We start from the raw sequence: 17,703 nt of genomic DNA, 5'->3' as shown, positions 1-17,703 counted from the left end.
ACTGCGAATGCTTCGGCCACTCCAACCGATGTAGCTACCTCGAGGTGCTAAACACCGTCATTTGCGTGAGCTGCAAGCACAACACTAGGGGCCAGCACTGCCAGCTGTGCAAGCTGGGCTACTACCGCAATGCCTCAGCAGAACTGGACGATGAAAATGTGTGCATAGGTTAGTCCCCCACCTGGCCCTCTTCACTGACATCACGCTTCACACCTTTTCCACCTCACTTCCTGTCTTTGACTCCGAAATGGTAGTGTCACTTCATGCTACACCAGTGCGCCATCCAAGTGCATAGTCCTGTCCTCATGTCCCAGAGTCTCCCTCTTTCCGTTTCCTTTTCTCTGCTCTTTTTGGCGCAATAGTGCAGCTACGGTAATCAGGTTGACGTAGTTTTAGCGTCTTCTATGCTTAAGATGTAATGGCAAGACTTATGTTGTTGGCTGTTTAAATTTTGCTGTTGCACATTCAGTTCCTAGCTAGAGTGATGCAATTATGTTTGAAATGTTAGGTCGTAATCGAAACAGGTGAAATGAACTAAGCAGGGTTTTTAGCATATTTGGGGTTTTTATATAAAAAGAGCATATCAAAAATAAAATTCAAAAAATTTTATTTTTCTAACAAGTATGAAAGCTATAGACTGTGGCTTTCTAGAGGAAACAGTTACATTTAAAATGTACAAACATTTTGCTGAATGTTTGCCAAGTGTGTGTCTTGATCATAAATTTCCAAACTATAATTTTTTACATTTTCATTAATGGTGTAATTCAACAGCTGGAGGTAGTATAAAGCTAAGCTAGCTGAACAAGGTTTGAATATGACAAAAATGTTAGCATGGTAGCCTAATAGCATACGAAGACTAGTTAATGTAATAACTAGCTAGACTGTAGATACCTAGAGAAACGGCTACATTTGAAATGTATACACATTTAGCTAAACGTTTGCCAATTCGTTGTCTTGACCATCTCTAGATTTCCAATTTATTTGTTTATCATCATTAATTGTGTGATTCAACAGCAAGGCGGAGTAAAAAGCTAAGTTAGCTGAACAAGGTTTGAGGTTGACAAAATTGTTAGCCTACTGGGATACATAGACTAGTTAATAAAACAATTTTAATCATTTCAATTTCTAGAACTTACAAAAATCACCAAAGACAAAACTAATTTGACAATTCAAGTAATGCTAATTATTTGATATTTCCCATAATGTCAAACAGCATTTGTTAGCAGGTATGCTAATTTTAAGCTAGGCTTATTCTTTGCCAAAGCAACAGATATGCAAACTTTGACAGAATTGTAGTAAGTTAAAAAAAAATTTAATCTCTGGACCTCACTTGCCTGCTATTTCATGCCCACATTTTCGTAGTACACAAGATAAAAAAAGGACCGTAATCGCCTCGTTCTACTATTTTCGTCATGATTCATATACAAAGATTCTTAAACCACATCTACGTCTGCTCTGTGTACGACAACTCATGTGACTCCCAAGGGAATAGCTTGGTTCCCTACTGAAATATTTTCCAAGTATCGGCAGTGTGAATTCACAGCTCCGAGTGTCAGGTGCATTTGTACATCCTGAGGGGGAAGTCTGACAGGTAACACGAGTTCTGAGAGAATTTTTTTCCCCCAGAGAAGTCACACAGGCAGTCAAAGATGCCAGGCAAGTGCATATGTCATATACATGAAATGGCCTCAGGAGGAGCAGCTGAAACCCGTCACTTGGTATTAAGAGTCACAGAGGCGTTACTGAGTGCCGAGCTCGCCGTCACCCTGACTCTCTTTCTCTGACCCGCCAGTTTGTCACATGCTGTCACCTCTCTCCTCTCGCCTGACCCCTGGGTGTCACTCAGGTGAAGCCACATGCAACGCAACCACATTAAGGTGCAATGTTTTAGTCAGCGACTGTCAAAATAGCTGTCACTTTGACTGCAGAGTGTTCTAGTTTCTGTGGGAAGGTCAATTAAGCGTAGGTCACCGGAGACGCAAGAGGTTATTTGCTTCCTTTTCACGTCAAAGCTTTGGTTAAGACCACCCGTCTCCGTCAATTTCAGCAAGGAAAGACGTACGCATTTCGAAGATTATAGTTGGAATGAAGGAATTTATTACAACAATGCCCATTTCAATGTGCAGGTCTCTCATTTTCTGTTCCACACTGTCGTCCATCTTCTATCTGTTCATCTTTATCTCTGTATGAATGATTCTGACTTTTACAGATGCATGCTCACATAGGCTCTCCTCAGTTCATCTGAAATCAGATCTACTGATATTGCTTTGCATAAAAAGCCCATTGCATGCTAGGTTCTCGTTTTAATGACAAATTCAATACAGATATGTTGTAATGTGTTTAAGGCGTTCATGCATTTGAATTCTACTTCATTCTTTGCTCATTTTCTCTGTCCTCATTACCGTTGAAATGGTAGCATTTTCCACTGTGTAAATTCTTGAACTCTAGTCAGACTTTTTCTATTAGAAACACAAGTTTGTTTCCATGGATTAGAATATCAGGGAAAATGCCATTTATTTATTTAATATTTCAAATGAAAAAGGAAAATTCCTGTGTTTTATAGACTGATTACACACAGAGGGATATGCTTGTATTTCTGGTCATTTTGATGACTCTGATTAGCAGGTAGTGAATATGCAGCATTCAGTTTGACCTGAAGTTTTCTAAAGTTTCTTGTGAGACGGCTGTGCTACCTTTGGACTTAACAAAGCACAACCAACAAACACATGCAGCTGATGTTCCTCCCAAAATGATTGCAAAATGTGAACATTTTGTTATTGGGTCTCAAGAAGCTTGAAAAGCATTTCCACTCTTCCTCCCAACTCCAGGACCTTTATTTTACAATTAAAATGCCACCTAAGATGATCATATTTATGAAAATATTATCTTTTGTGCTTAAAGCTGAAGTATGTCAATTTCATAAAAGCAATTAGCTTTTTACATATTTGTTAAACATTTTCACTATGCAGTGACGGTAAGACAGATAATCTGTGAAAAATCTCTGCCTTCTCAATCAGACTCCGGTACGTGCTGCTCACCCCCTCCACCTTGCTTCCTGCTACGCCATAGCTAGCTCCCCACAGTGGCATCTGTCATGAATGCTAACGCTAGCTAGCTTGGCCACCGATGATGTCAGATAAACAGTTTTCCTGGACTGGTAAGTTGTTTCTCCGCCATTAGCACCTTGAATCGCGCATATACAAGCGTGATTGACAACACTAGGACCCTCCTCCTTGCTCTGGTTTTTTGAGTGTAGAGGTGTAGTTCTCTGGATGCCAGTACGAGAACTCTGTCTTTTCACAGATTATCTGTCTCATGTTATATACCATCAGAACACAGTGGCAGTTTTAACAAATAGTTTTGTTAGAAATTCAGGAGTGACTAGGTATGAAGCAGTTTTAGTCCTTGTCCCGGATGTGTTTTTGTGTGGTTGCTCTTAAAGCTCTGACTCAAGCTGCAGTTCAAATCTTATGAATCTCCCCAAAAGTCTTGAAGGACTCTGCTTCAAACTTCTCTCAAGATTGTGGTTATCTGTCCCTGTTGCTTGTTCACTAGGTGCCACACTTAGCTTGCCATTAACTTCCCTTCACTCAATTTGTGAGCAACAACCTTCTTTAGGAATAACATTTAGCGACCCCTACCCTCCTTGTGGCTGGCGTTGACGAATGTCTGCTGGGCAACGGTGGAGTAAGTTGTAGCATTCCTGTGTTGACTCATGATTTCTCTTAGCTGTGAGCCAGGCTAATCACATTTAACAGAAATAAATGCTTGAACCTTATCCCTCTGTGTGTAATAAATCTCTTTTTTGAAAGTCTTTTCCTACGATATTCTAATTTACCGATGCCTCTGACAGAACTCGAGAAGCTGTGAGAATCCTAGACGTGTGGCGGGAAGTCAGAGCACCACCCTGTTCTCCAGCCTGTGTGTGTGTGTGTCTTGTTTTTTCAGAGTGTAATTGTAATCCCTCTGGCTCAGTCAGTGATCACTGTAATGGCACAGGATATTGTACATGTAAGGAGGGCACTACGGGCCCCAAGTGTCAGGAGTGCCTACCCGGCTATTTGTGGGAAAATGGCTGCAAATGTAAGTAGAACCACGACTCTCCGTATGTCTGAAACGTCCCGACTGTTCTCTCCCCCCCTGCCTCCCCTCCATCCCCCCACCCCCACCCAAACCCTCCCTCAGCTCTGTCTCCTTCTGGTGTCTTTCTCCGATGTTTACCTTCTCTGTTTGATTCCCGAGCTTTGGCTGGAGGAATGTGCTGCACATGCGCGACACGACTGTTGATGTAGATGCCTACGCCGTTAGCCGAAACCTTGCATTTCCCCCCAACCCCCCGTCCCGTGGCTGCATTAGCGATGTGGGATCGGCGGGTGCCCGTTATGGCCTCGAACTGGACAAAAAGAAGCAACGGCATGGCAGGATGCATGCTGCTCGGTAACTCGGGCACAGGCACAGCGCGCCACTCGCAATCAACACCACAGCTGAGTCAATATTGACTGCTTGACAGGCTGCCTGCGATTCCCTCCGTGCAAACACGCAGCGGGACAATGACGCCCAACATTGACATTTCTCTTAAAGGAGATTTTCAGGTCATTTTCAGGTCCAGCACATCCATTACATTTTTGGTGTTTATATTTCCTCCAGCCGTTTTCCAAAGCATGCCCCACGAAGCCGTCGTTTTCCTCCAAATGTCACCAATTTTTCATTGTTTTCGTCAAGCCAAAGTTTCCCTGACGAATCTGCAGGCAGAGAAACGGGAGACGTGAACTTCAAGTGGATGTAAAGTCTCTGACAGAGAAATTTTGAGATAAAAGACATTTGTGCCGACTCTGATTCTGCTCCAGGCAGAAAATGCAAAGTTTCCTTTGGATGTGACATGAGAGGATTTTAAAATTATTTCTTGGAGGATTCTTATGTTTATTTTCCCTTGTTTTTTGGTTTTTTTTATATAGAATAATCAACGTTTTCTTATTCTCCCTCTGTCAACCGAATAAAACTGATAACAAACATTAACCTTAAAGAACTGCCTGGGGAAAGAACAAGAGCTCTGCAAGAGCTACAACAAATAAAAATGAAATAGTATGGATGTCCTGCACTTTTCACAGGTACATCATGAGACAAAAAACAAGCGCTGCTGACCAAATTTTTGCAACCAATTTTGTTGAAGACAACAACTATATGTATGCAGCGCTTTCTTGGCAAGACATAGCCAACACATCACAGCAGAGGCTGGAAAAACAAGACTTGCCGAATGCTATCTCCTCTGGCTAGTATTAGCTTTACGAATAAAAGTTTGAAGTTCATAAGTTTGCCCAAAGTCACTGAAACTTAGAGCTAGCATAAGATCCAGCTGCTTCCTGAATCTTATGCTAGCTGTCGAAGCTAGCATTGAGATTCTAATTGAATTAGAAAACTTGTGAAGGCTTTCCGAGGTATTTTACATTGTATTTCCAAAACAAAATCCTAAACATTATACAAGAAATGGAAACATGGACTGCTTTAGTTGGTTGGTCAGTCGCTAACTTCACAATAAAAGATTGGGTAATTTTATTAGAAGACTTGACACTCCTTGATGGAACATATTGCAGTTCTTCAAGAATATGCTGCCAGTGCCATTGTTGTTTTTTATATATAAACTAATTTCACATTAAATAATGTTTCTAATTATCTTAAACTGCTGATGTATAAAGCAGCTTCAGAGAACCTGGCAAATAACAGGAAGGTGGTCAGTGATATTCAGCATTTTAAACTTATATAGTTGTCTCTGTATCTTTGGCTTAAGGCGTGGAAGTCAGTGCTGTAAAAATGTGATTTTGGCGAATATTGACGAAATGACTTGGACATCCCTGCTTTTACCCTAAAAATGCACATTACATAAACATTGAACCTCATTTCTCTACAAAAGCTTAACAGGCGTATCAGTGAGGGAGGAACTTCTCCTGAACACTGTTAGATCCAATACGACGCCGTACAGCACCGTCTTCCTGTATCTTTTATTGCGGAGGTGGATGTCACACAGGAGGTCAGTCACAGTTCAACACTCATTCCTGCTGAACACAAAGTAACTTTAATGCACAACACCTACTGTAAACTAATAATACCTTATTTTTGCTTACATTTTTAATATAGTCATTGTCAGTCTGCAGCGTTCCAAACCTGCTGTGTTGTGATTTATATTCAGTGCAAAACACACTGGGCTATTTTAGTCATTTTGGCACAGATGGATCTTCATTAAAATGCACTGTTTTTCCACTGCAACTTGTTGGTGGCTACTAATATATTCAGCGTGTAGAGAGTAAACACACGCTGTCAACACGCACATCTGTTTCCACACAAAGGGACGTTTGGGAGGGAGAAGCGAGCGTGGCGCGGGTGGCGCGCCCTCCTCGGGGTGAATTCATGCTAACTCTCGATGCGCTACACGGTAGACATTTTTTTGGAAGGGTTATCAGAAATCCGTAACCAATGTTGAACAGTATTGGAGCCAGTCTCCACTTTCAGTACGTCCTAGTAGGAACTCTGTTCATCCCAGAAATTACCAACCTAAACGGGGAGAGAATTTCGTCGCGGCAACGATTTACACACGTGATTTTTTTTATTTTTTTTTACCCACCAAAAATACTGAATAAGAGAGCAGATAGACTACTCTATAGTGTCCCATATGGCTTCCAACCCACATAAATATTGACTTGTTACCCAATTATAGTTGGCTGAAGTGTAAAAACTTGGCCTTGCGACTAATTAAAGGCCATAAAGAGAAAACATAAGCATTATAAAGCCTAAACATCCTCCGAATGTGTATGTATTTCACTTCACAGCATCACACACAGCTTTACACAGTCATCTAAATATTATGTTTAGCACGTAAAAGCTCAAGGACAGTTAGGATCTCTCTACAGAGAACGTTATCTGTATTCATCGGAGCTGCGTCAGAACGTTGTTTTCTGTTCTATCAAAAATAATAGACGCATTTTATTTGAGGACAGGAGATTAAAATCTCAACACCCCACCATTAGTTCTTTTATCGCCTGCACTGCGATGTAGTGCAGGTTCCTTGGGATCCACCGCTGTAACACGTGAAGCACCCTCCATGGTTATTGGCAATCTTGGCGAATCTGTGACAAGGGTCTTGAGGTAAATTACATTTTTATGGCAGGAGAATAATAAAATCCAACCTTTAATTTGAGAACACGTTTAAAATAAATTGATGGTGCTGGTTTTAGTGGCAAGCTCTGTGGTTTCTTTAAAATAAATGGAACTGATAAAGTTTAGGGTAATATAATTTACTTTTTAGTAGTTGAGCAGTGATTTTAGGAAATTTGAATCGATAGTCGTTGACTTCCCTTTTTTTCAGTAAGATCTGACCCACAGGAATAAAGACGAAATGTAATTTTAACCAGAGTTAGTAACCAGTTACATTACCTGGAGTAACCTTTTTTTGTTTGAAAAAATATACATTTAGGAGAATTTTTATTACCTTGTACCTTTTACTTGAGTAATTTTATCATGAAGTGTCGCTACTCTCAAAATGTCGCATTTCTGGATTCTCCACCCACTGAATGAAAAGCAATCATGTTCTAACCAAAAATATCACCAGGAACAAACACACGCCTCCAGGTTTGGTTGCAGCGTCACAAGTTTTATATTGAAAGAAACTGAGTTAGGGGGCAAAAAATGTGAATAATTGTCATTTTGGTCTTTAAAATTCCAAAGTTTCCACTTAACTTTACATTTTGGTCCATCTGATGATATGCAATTTTTAAATTTGAAATGATTGATGATTTGATCAATTACTCAGTACTTGAGTAGACCTTTTACCAAATGCTTTTTTACTCTTGAGTCATTTCTTGGACAGCTACTTTTTACTTTTACTTGAGTAAAATCTTTTGGGTACTCTGCCCACCTCTGGTTTTATATCAAGCGTTTCTTGAAAGGGTCCATTTTAATTGATCTTATCCTGTTTTATTGTGCTATAAATATTACCTGAAACAGTGCCACTCTTCAAAACAGGAAACACAAGAGAACATGGTGTTCATGTAACTGTACGAGTCAAGAAATGGATCCAAGAGTCTTACCACAGGTTAGTTTCTATCTAAAATGTCGTTTTTAAATCATTGATCCAGTTTTAACTGGACATTTGCTGCCGGTTGGAAAACTTTCCAGCCTTGTTCTGTTTTGGGGGTTTTGCTGATGCGGTGCTTCTGCTCCTGACCGAGGCTCAGTCTGCAGTCGGACTGAAAAATGCAATTAAAACTTAAATCTCTCCTCAAACACCTCCCTCTCTCAGACACGCACACCTAGTTCACGGGTTTCCTTCTCTAAATATTATCACTCATATCAAAGGCAAACACAACAAATCTTGTCATTTACTGCCTTGTACCGCCTTTGTTTACCTGCGGTAATGCGGAAAGAAAGGAGATTGTGGGGGGAGATGGAGAGCGGATCAAGCCGGCAAGCTCTGAAAGGAGTTCTGAGGCTACGGTGGCTCTGCGGCACCTTTAATCTCACTGAGCTTACATGTGTGACACAACCGTTTTATTGACTGGCGTTCCCAAATAATCAATACCTGTGTTTCATGTTAGATTTTTGGCTCTGCTTAATTGGCGGGCGATGAAGCACCATGCCTGCAGGGTACGGCCGTTACCTGGACCGGCCTTTGAATTCAGCTGAACTCGCTGCTCAGCCTTAAGCCTTGTGTCGGGTGAATCTTTAACAGGACGTCTCTTAAAGAGAAAGTGCGCTTATTAATGTGTAATGAAAGTCAAACAGCATTTTAATCCATACCTTTAATATTATCTTCTGACATTAAATCAGACTAAACTCACTTAAACAGTAATTACTGTGAGCTTGATGCGAGAAAAATGAGATTTTATTTAATTGTTTTTCCATGTATTATCTCTTCCTTCAGTTTCAGAAGTTTACTCAAACTACGATGAATGCGTCTTTAAGCGCGGTGGGAAAAGCCCCGTTTGTGATGGTTTGTGAACTTCTGGCTGCTTAATTCCCAAAATGTGAATAAAATGGAAGATTTCTGTGACTCTGTGTGTGTTTCGGTACAAAATGTGCAAATTAGTGCCGGAAATAAACCAAAAAATGCCACGTGAAGAAACGAGAACTCTGCCAACATGGTGCTCTGCTGCAGTTCAAGACTTTTCCTGATGCTAGACTAAAATGAGGAGATATTAAGTAAATAGGTTGTTTTTAAGTTAAATTATTATTATTATTTTAAACTCCAAAACTGTTTAACTCTCGACATTTTAAATGAGCATTTTGGCGGAAAACAAAACTATGGAAATGTGGGTAGCACTTTATTTGACGGGGTGTGCATAAGACTGACACGACACGGTCATAAATGGCATAACGTAGCTGTCATGAGCACGGAGAAGTCTTTATGAATGTTTATGACTGTTGTCATGAAGTGTCATTCAGTAAATAATGACACTTTAAATGCAAAGTTTCTTTAAAAATTAAACTAAAACTAAATTAAAAGTTCCAACTTTGCATTAAAGTGTCAACATTCACCAAATAAAGCAACCTCGGCTCTGTTAATGGACTTTCAATGCAATATTTAGCACAACTTTGCATTAAAAGTGTCATTATTTACCAAATGACACTTCATGACAACATTCATAAAGACTCCTTCATCTTCATAACAGATGTTATGTCATATTTATGACGGTGTCATGTCAGTCTTATGAACACCCCTTCAAATAAAGTGTTACCGAAATTTGTTTCTTTGCAGCACTATTCCTAGTCATTACACATTGCTTTGCAAAACATTCATACCTGTTTAGCCTTTTTTTTCCATTTTGTCTTCTTTCAACCACAAGCTTTAGCGTATTTCATTAAGATTTTATGCCGCCGGCCATCATGAAGGAGCTCACCGCTGTGAAGAAGGAAAAGTGTCTGTTGCTTTTATTTATCTTTACAAATAAAACCCAATAATCATCAGTGTGCATTTAAAGTCCTGCTTCCTTTACATTTGCAGAAGTCGCCTCTATATAAATATATATATATATATGGGTAATTTGTGTGCACTTTAAAAAGTCAGCAAAAAGTGCTTTATGTGTTCTGCAGGTAAACTGCTGAATCTGCAGATACAATCCCTTAAACAAGTAAAGAGGTTTAAATTTGACTAACATGTGGAAGAAGATGTTCTGGTCGGGACGAAAGTTTACCATCCAACAGTCCCAACCCCGGCGGCCAGAGTTGCAAAGACAAAGTTTCATCTAAAGTAAATCCATGTGCCCAGTCAAAGTCTTATTCTAAATCCAATTGATCATCAATGGTAAAACTGAAGAATGAAACTTTGAAGACTTTCAGACATACGGTACAGACCAAAAGTTTGGACACGCCTTTTAATTCAATGAGTTTCCTTCATTTTCATGACTATTGACATTGTAGATTCACACTGAAGGCATCAAAACTATGAATAACACATGTGGAAATATGCACTAAACAAAAAAGTGTAAAACAACTGAAAATACCCCTTATATTCTAGTTTCTTCAAAGTAGCAACCTTTTGCTGTGATTACTGCTTTGCACACACTCTGCATTTTCTTGATGAGCTTCAAGAGGTCGTCACCTGAAATGGTTTTCACTTCATAGGTCAACCTGCCCTGTCAGGTTAATAAGTGGGATTTCTTGCCTTATAAATAGTCATGAAAATAAAGAAAACCCATTGAATTAGAAAGGTGTGTCCAAACTTTTGGTCTGTACTGTATGTGAAGTGAAACTCCTGGCTGTCAATCCACATTGAAACTCCGACTGCCACTTCCTCCGAAGAGCAGCATTAAGAAAATCTGCTTTATTTATGTGAGCATTAATCTTCCTCATGTCAAGGCGCCTCACATTCTTAATTGAACGTGAGGATTCCTTTCCAGACGCGCGTAGCTTGAGGCCTGCTTTCCCTTTAGCTGCTTTTACTTTTAGATGAGAGTAAATGCAAAAAGAAATGATTCTTGTGTTCTTATTTAGAATTTATGAAACATTGTCCTGCACTGGAATAAGTGTTTTTTGTTGTTGTTGTTTTTCGTTTGTAGATATACTTATTTGTATTATAGCAGGAACGAATGCAATTGAAATGGGAGGCTTTTGTCGAACTAAATGTAATTTAAAGCAGACACTGTTTTTACAAAATGGAGCTGTTGTTGGCATAAAAGTAAAACCAAGTAAAGAAAAGTTTTCCATTGACGATGTTGGAATAATGATCGATTTTTAGCCTTTTATGCCTGTTTAAACCTGTTTGATCGAAGGAGACAACCTTCAAACAGGTTTTATCAATCTGACTTGTCTTCAGACATAATCTCAGAATCGACAGTAAAAACTAACTTTCTGAGCCACGCGACACTTTTTTCTTTCCTTTTTTTTTCCCTGTCCCTCAAGGCGCACAAACATGAGTCACGCATTATACAGAGACTCTAAGAAAGGTTTTCATCAAAGCTCTATTTGGCTATTCTGGGGAGATGGCAATACACCCAGTCCTGAGTATTAGGAGCGAGATCTGATATTTGTTATTGTGATATTTATGGTCCACAGACTTCATATATTACTCACCGCATTGTTTTCCCGCTCCCATGAAGGAGTGAAACCGGCAGAAGTGGTCCCTTTGTTTATCACTGTTTATATGTCTCCGTTGGTTTATTAGTTTGTGCTGTGCAGCTTTGTTTGCCTCCAGCTTGCTTGACAGCTTGCCTCCGCTGGGAATAGAGTGGCCTCGGTGTCCCAGCTCTAAATATACACCAATTTTCACCTAATGTTCAGTTTGTTTAAAGTCAGCGCTGTCCGGGAGAAGCCTTGCAGGCACTGAGGAGATTGTGGATTTTCTTTCTTTATTTATTTATTTCCAGTTGTGATGGAGCTGATTTACTGGAAGTTTAGTCAGAGAGCTAAAGTTAAATGGACATGGTTGGACACTGAGGTTTAAACTTTGATTTGTTTTGTGTCAATTTTGGATGATTGACTGTCAATCTAGATGTGTCTTTATTAGATAAAATTTAAAGAAGCTTACTAACTTATTTGGTAAAAAAAAAAAAAAAAGGGTGGGGGGGGCAAAATATAAATATAGTGTAAACTTTTAAAATCATGTTTAAGTCAACAGTGTAAACTTTCTTTTTTGACAATTCTGACATGACTTTGTAAAAGAAAACAGAATTACTAAATTTAGCCAAAATGCCTGAAACGGTTAAAACACTTCTACATCTCTACACCTTCTAATCTTTTACCATAAAAAATTATCAAGAGATGCACCAGTCACAGAAGTCGAGGCCAATACAAATAGTTCCCACAACTCTGAAGTGATCGGCGCCAGTGAGCCGCCATCTTGGTAGGTAAACGTAGCGCAAAGCGTAGGTGAACCATGGCTTCGGGATTGACCTGCATGAGACAGAGATTGTGGCTTGTTTGCTGTTGTCATACCAACTCCATAGCAACTGTCATAATAGATAGTTATGGGCACCTACCAAGATGGCTGCCAGCTACAAAGTGTGACATCACATGAGAACTATTTCGCTATTTATTTCTGATCACCTATTTTGCAACTGAGATTTATCTTTTAAAAACATAAATACAACAATTTTTTTTTTTACACAATTAGAAAACAGAACTGCTGTAGCACTAACATGTCTGACACCCTACAGCCTACAAAACAACCTACAGTTGCTTCTCATCAATGTTAAAAAAAAAAAAAAAAATACAACAAACACATTAAAATCCTCAATAATCCAGGTCAGAGGTTTCTGTATGAACAAAACCTGACTAAATACTCTTTCTGGGTCAGGAGATGATGGCACACTGTGTGTGTGTGAGATGTCAATATTACACGGCTCTGCAACACAACTTGATTATAACGTTGACAGTTTAATTTATCTCTAGCACCTTATGCTAGAGATTAGCATATGTAGCATTACTGTAAGCAATGCAGATCCTTATTTCCAAAATTCTACATGTTTCATTATAGACAGATTTGCCTCTTGCAAGAAAAAAAAGAGTAACTTTGCTACAATAATAATAAAATTGTTCAGCTTTTCTGTCATTTACTGAAACCCCCAAACTTCCTGATGTATGTGATGTAGTAAACTCTCAGCAGGCCTCTGCAAAACATAGACTTCTTTGTAGTAAATTTTGTACTTCTTCCATTTTTGGACATTCTAACTGATACTTTGAATAGCCAGCTAAAAAAAAAACAATGAAGTAGTTTTTACTCTGCAACAAGTTCAAAACTAAATCTTTGGAAGAGTGTCTTCAAATATATCTTCAAAATGTCCTTACAAACATTGTAAGGACACAAATACAATGTTTTTTTGTCTTTGTTTCATTCATAAATGCATGAACAAACAGCATGAACATTGATGCATGAGTGAAAGTCCTTCAAGGGAAATTCAGAATTAGCCAAAGTCGGCCAGTCAGACATTAAAGGAAGGGTCAGTTTCTGCTCTCAACAGTATCTAAAACTTAATGCAACCAAATTGCATTGTCTAGTTTAAAGTCTTAGACATCATCTAAGACTTTAAAATCAAAATCTTAGACATGGTGTCTGGAGAAAAGCCCATAGTTGATCATTATATCTTGGGCTAAAATTTAGCATTTTCACTTCCATCCGCACTACAACTGCTTCCAAAAAGGTCAAAGGTGTGAAAGTCAAAAGTCAGCGTAAAGCTTTCACAAACTGAATTTATACAGCAATTCTGCTTATGTCACCAGAAAGCAGTGATCAACAAAGATGAAGCACGCAGAGTAAGCAGCTGACGTGGCTCTTCTCAAAAGTGTCCAAAGATACAAACGCGACCTTACAGTTCAGTGAACGAGGACTCTTTCAATACTTCAACATCCCAGAGATGTTGAATAAACCCATTTGGCGAAGAAACTGACAACAGAGCCGCGGAATCAGAACGCAACCATGTGCTCACCCTACCAGGAAGGACTTTGGGTCTTCAGAAGACTTTGGAGAAGAAAAACATGTATTCCTTTAACTCAGGAGAAGGGCAACGATTGTGGGGATTGTTCTTTCTCACCTTTACAGTATTTGATTGTTGCGGCATTGAAACAAGACTTACAACCACAGCCCTCAAAGCATTTTGTTGGTGGTGCTTCACCTCTTCGTACAATTAAAAGGAGAGCATCATTTAGAGTAGTTCACCTTGTTCCCACTGGGTTTAGAAAGCACAACTCCCCTTTGGTAAGGATTGTTGTCGAGGCCTTTCTAGACAGACTTTTAGCAGTTGGCTTTGTATTGCGTCTGGGCGGCAGATGATGTTTGTCTGTATTGAGCGGAGAACTCCAGCAGACAGTGGAGCAGCTGAGTATTAATTAAACGGAAGTGCAGTTCACACCTCTCAAGTCTGGAATCGTCAGAAAATACTTTTGAGACGGAGTCCGGACCGGAGTGCTGCGAAGGGTTTAATGGTTTGAACACAAAAAGAGTAATCACATTAACATTCGATCTACGCTGCAGTCCTCATCCATCATCACAAGCTATCGATAGTTACCAAGTTAATGAGATATATTAAAAAAAGTTATAATTAGTCTGAGTTTCCTCTGGATGTTGACGTCTTGAGGCCACGGTGAACGTTTTGCCAGCAGACGCTCATTTGCTGCTCCTCCACTCGATAGAAGAGGCTACCTCAAGGGCTTTTGGGGCGTCTAGGAAGAACGCCTGTTAGATATTTCCTTAGGAAATGTTTTTGGAAATATAGCAGTGGACAGAGGCCTTGGGGTTCGCCCAGAACTTGCTGCGGTTTTATGACAGGCTCATCAATTTACAGGAAAAGCTGGCTGACGAAAGTGAAGAATTTCTAAAGAAACTGCTAGTTTTGGTAACAGTTTAAGAAGTTAGATGCATTGTTTGTGTTTTTTTCTACTGCTGAGGTGAATCGAAACTGTTGCTTTCACACAGTTTAAGTGAAACTGAACCTCAGATTCAGTTTTCATTCACCCTGCTTGAACTTCTCCACATTTGATCCCAATCCAAACCCAATGTCAGTGTTTTGCTGGGATTGTATTTGATAGACCAGACTTGGATAAGATTTCGATTTAAAAAATGTTTTTATCAATACAAACACAATAAATGCAATGTGCTTAAATAATTATTTAAACAATAAGAATTTTTTTGTATAAGAAAGTTGCAAGGAGTCCCGTAGGTTCCCTAATCAGATTAGATTAAACACTATGTGTGAAAGAAAACTAGTACTGTACATCCCCTAAATTTGTGTTGGTTTGTCACATAGACTTTCCACAAAATACATTAAAAATTTGTGGCCTTAATACGAGAAAAATGTGAAGAAGTTGCAGGTAGTACTGATTCCTGAAGCAACCCGATTGGTAAAACTGTTAGTATTTGGTGAATGCTATATAGACGATCTTCCTTTAAAAAACGCTTTGTATTGCATCTGCTGACAATTTACTTGAAGAAATTGACATTTTAAAGACAGAACTTAATCACTCCTATCACCACCTGGGGTAATTTGATGTGATCGCCTTGCACCTTCAAGTAAAGTGTCGCCCGTTGCTTGTGCGCACGATATTCTGACCCTTTTCTTCTCCTCTGCTAACATCCCTTTCGCCGCAGCCCGGGTGTGTGACAACGAACTCCTGCGCTGCCAAAACGGCGGGGAGTGTGTGAGCAACCGCTGCAGCTGTCCCGCCTCCCACACGGGCCTGCTGTGCGAGAAGCCCCGCTGCGAGTCCGAGCTGGGCGGCTGCAAGGGGCCCGAGTCGGGCCAGGCGTCCCTGAGGCCCCCTTCGCTCTGCAGCGTGCTGACGCTGCTGCTGGCCGGCGCGGCGCTGTGGAGGGAAACGCCGCGCCGGGCTGCCGCGCTCTGAACGGACCTGTTCCCCCCCGCCCCAGTGGGAGCGACACTCAGTCCCACCTCTCCCCCACGATACTTCCTTCCCTTAAAGATATCCGACAACCATTTAATTAATAAATAATAATAAATAAATAAAAAAACAACACAAGCTTAGCTTTCTGGACTGTGACGCACTGAGCTTTCTCCGCTGCCAGACTCGGTGCCGACAATGACGGGAATGTGCCAGACTAAAGCAGAAACTTCTCATTTAAATTCAAAGAGTATATAAAAAGTAAAGAGTGTCTAAAATAAAAATAAGAAAAAAGTATGATTAAAAGTATGAGTAACTGAGCATTTGCCTGATAAATCAAAGAACGGTGAGTCCCCACCACCTCCTCTACCCACCTCCCTCTAAGCCATACCAGGTACATGAGATCCTTCCAGTTTGGGGAGGAATAACTCAACGTGACAGACTTGTTCACTCCCTTTCTTATTGCCACGGCAACAACAGCTGCAGCCAATCAGCTCTCGCACAAGCCGACGGCGGCCGCGGATCCCCAGCTCTCCGCCCCCCCTCGGGACGCATCTGCGAGTTAATATTTGCTGGACTGACGATGGCGGAGAGAGAGAGAAAATACATATATATATAAAAATACCTGTCCTTGCCAAGCAGCGAAGAAGACCGTCCTCAGAGATGAAAACTGTTACACTTCAAGGCGATGACAGACAGAGAGAGGTGGAAAAAAAAAAAGAAAGAAACTAAACAAAACAAAATAGACATTCTTTGCTGTCAGTGCATTGTCAGTGGATAGAAGGAAATCTGTCCGGATTGCCTCTTTGTGACGCAAAAAAACTTTGCCCGCGTTAACCCAAAATCCCCCCCCCCCCCCCCCGACATCGTTCCCTCTTGGTCTTTCTGTCTCACCCCTTCCTCCTGTTCAGCCCCCTCACCTTTGACCCCACGCTGCCACTGACCCGTGCATTTGTGAACTTGAACTCTGCAAACCCTCGTCGGTCGAAAGATTCTTCTGTCCAATGTTAGTCATGCACATGTGTAAGACGCTCTCCCCTCTTCCTCCTCTTCCCTCCGTTCTCTCATTCCTCTCCTCTACTTCCAAAAAGATAATCTAAGTAAAGCTGTTTGACTCCGTTTCTGTCTTAAGGCCACCTCGCTCCCTGCAATCGTGGACAGAGGGTAGTTTTTTTATGTTTGTTGGTTGTTTTTTTTTTTTACCCCGGGCAGACAAGAAGTGCATAAAGAACCATCCAGTGTATTTGCAAGTTCTTTTTCTTGGCAAAATGAAGGAAAAACAAAAAATAAATAAAGGAGTCATGTAGTCCTTTTTGTATCTCTGCCAAACTGTGATTGAAAAAAAAGACAACCTTTAATGTATCTATTTAAGACATCCAAAATGCAGAAGCAATGGTATTCTTCTCTTTTGATTTCCTCTTTCTTTTTGTTTTTATTAATCTTTTTTTTTTTTTTGGTTTCTTTTTAGTTGTACAGTTGATTTCCCTTTGTATTGGCAACGTGCTGGCATCAAAGAATATTAGTTTACATATAAAGTATTAATAAAGTGTATTAAAATCCCACCAAAGGACATTATAAATGTTTTGTTCTTGCTTTAACACTTGAAGATTTAAGTGAATAAAAGTGAAAAACCAAACCGTGTCGATCGTTTTTATCAGCCGGTTTTCACCGTGTGTGATTTATTTCTTAAATTTTTATATATTGTCCAACTGTGTGTGTGTGTGTTTTTTTTTTTAAATGATGCAATCTTCCCTGTCTTAATCATTTCTTATCTCATGTAAGCAGGCTTTTGAATTTTTTATTTTCACACAACAAACATGCTGTTATAAGCTGCATACAAGTACCGTCCTGAATCTCAATACAAGTGTCGAAATTTATGTTTTT

General features: G+C 40.0%; 1 protein-coding gene across 7 annotated transcripts in view; it reads left to right on the top strand.

Moving 5' to 3' along the window:
* ntng1a (netrin g1a) overlaps positions 1-17,455 on the top strand; it is a 148,783-nt gene extending 131,328 nt beyond the window's left edge. For 3 of the 7 annotated variants that reach the window (XM_028005226.1, XM_028005223.1, XM_028005225.1), the window contains one exon: positions 15,569-17,455. In XM_028005226.1, the coding sequence (XP_027861027.1) occupies positions 15,569-15,822 (254 nt within the window). In that variant the 3' untranslated portion in view covers positions 15,823-17,455. Of the gene's footprint in view, positions 169-3,948; positions 4,084-15,568 lie in introns of all 7 variants that reach the window. The other 4 variants (XM_028005220.1, XM_028005219.1, XM_028005222.1 and 1 more) reach the window with 3 other exon arrangements.
* The last annotated feature ends 248 nt before the right edge of the window (positions 17,456-17,703 follow it).

The sequence above is a fragment of the Xiphophorus couchianus genome, chromosome 21 (genome assembly GCF_001444195.1).
Source record: "Xiphophorus couchianus chromosome 21, X_couchianus-1.0, whole genome shotgun sequence".
Taxonomy (NCBI): Eukaryota; Metazoa; Chordata; class Actinopteri; order Cyprinodontiformes; family Poeciliidae; genus Xiphophorus; species Xiphophorus couchianus.
The sequence above is the reverse complement of the archived record's forward strand: the minus strand, read 5'-3'. Positions and strand labels throughout refer to the sequence as shown.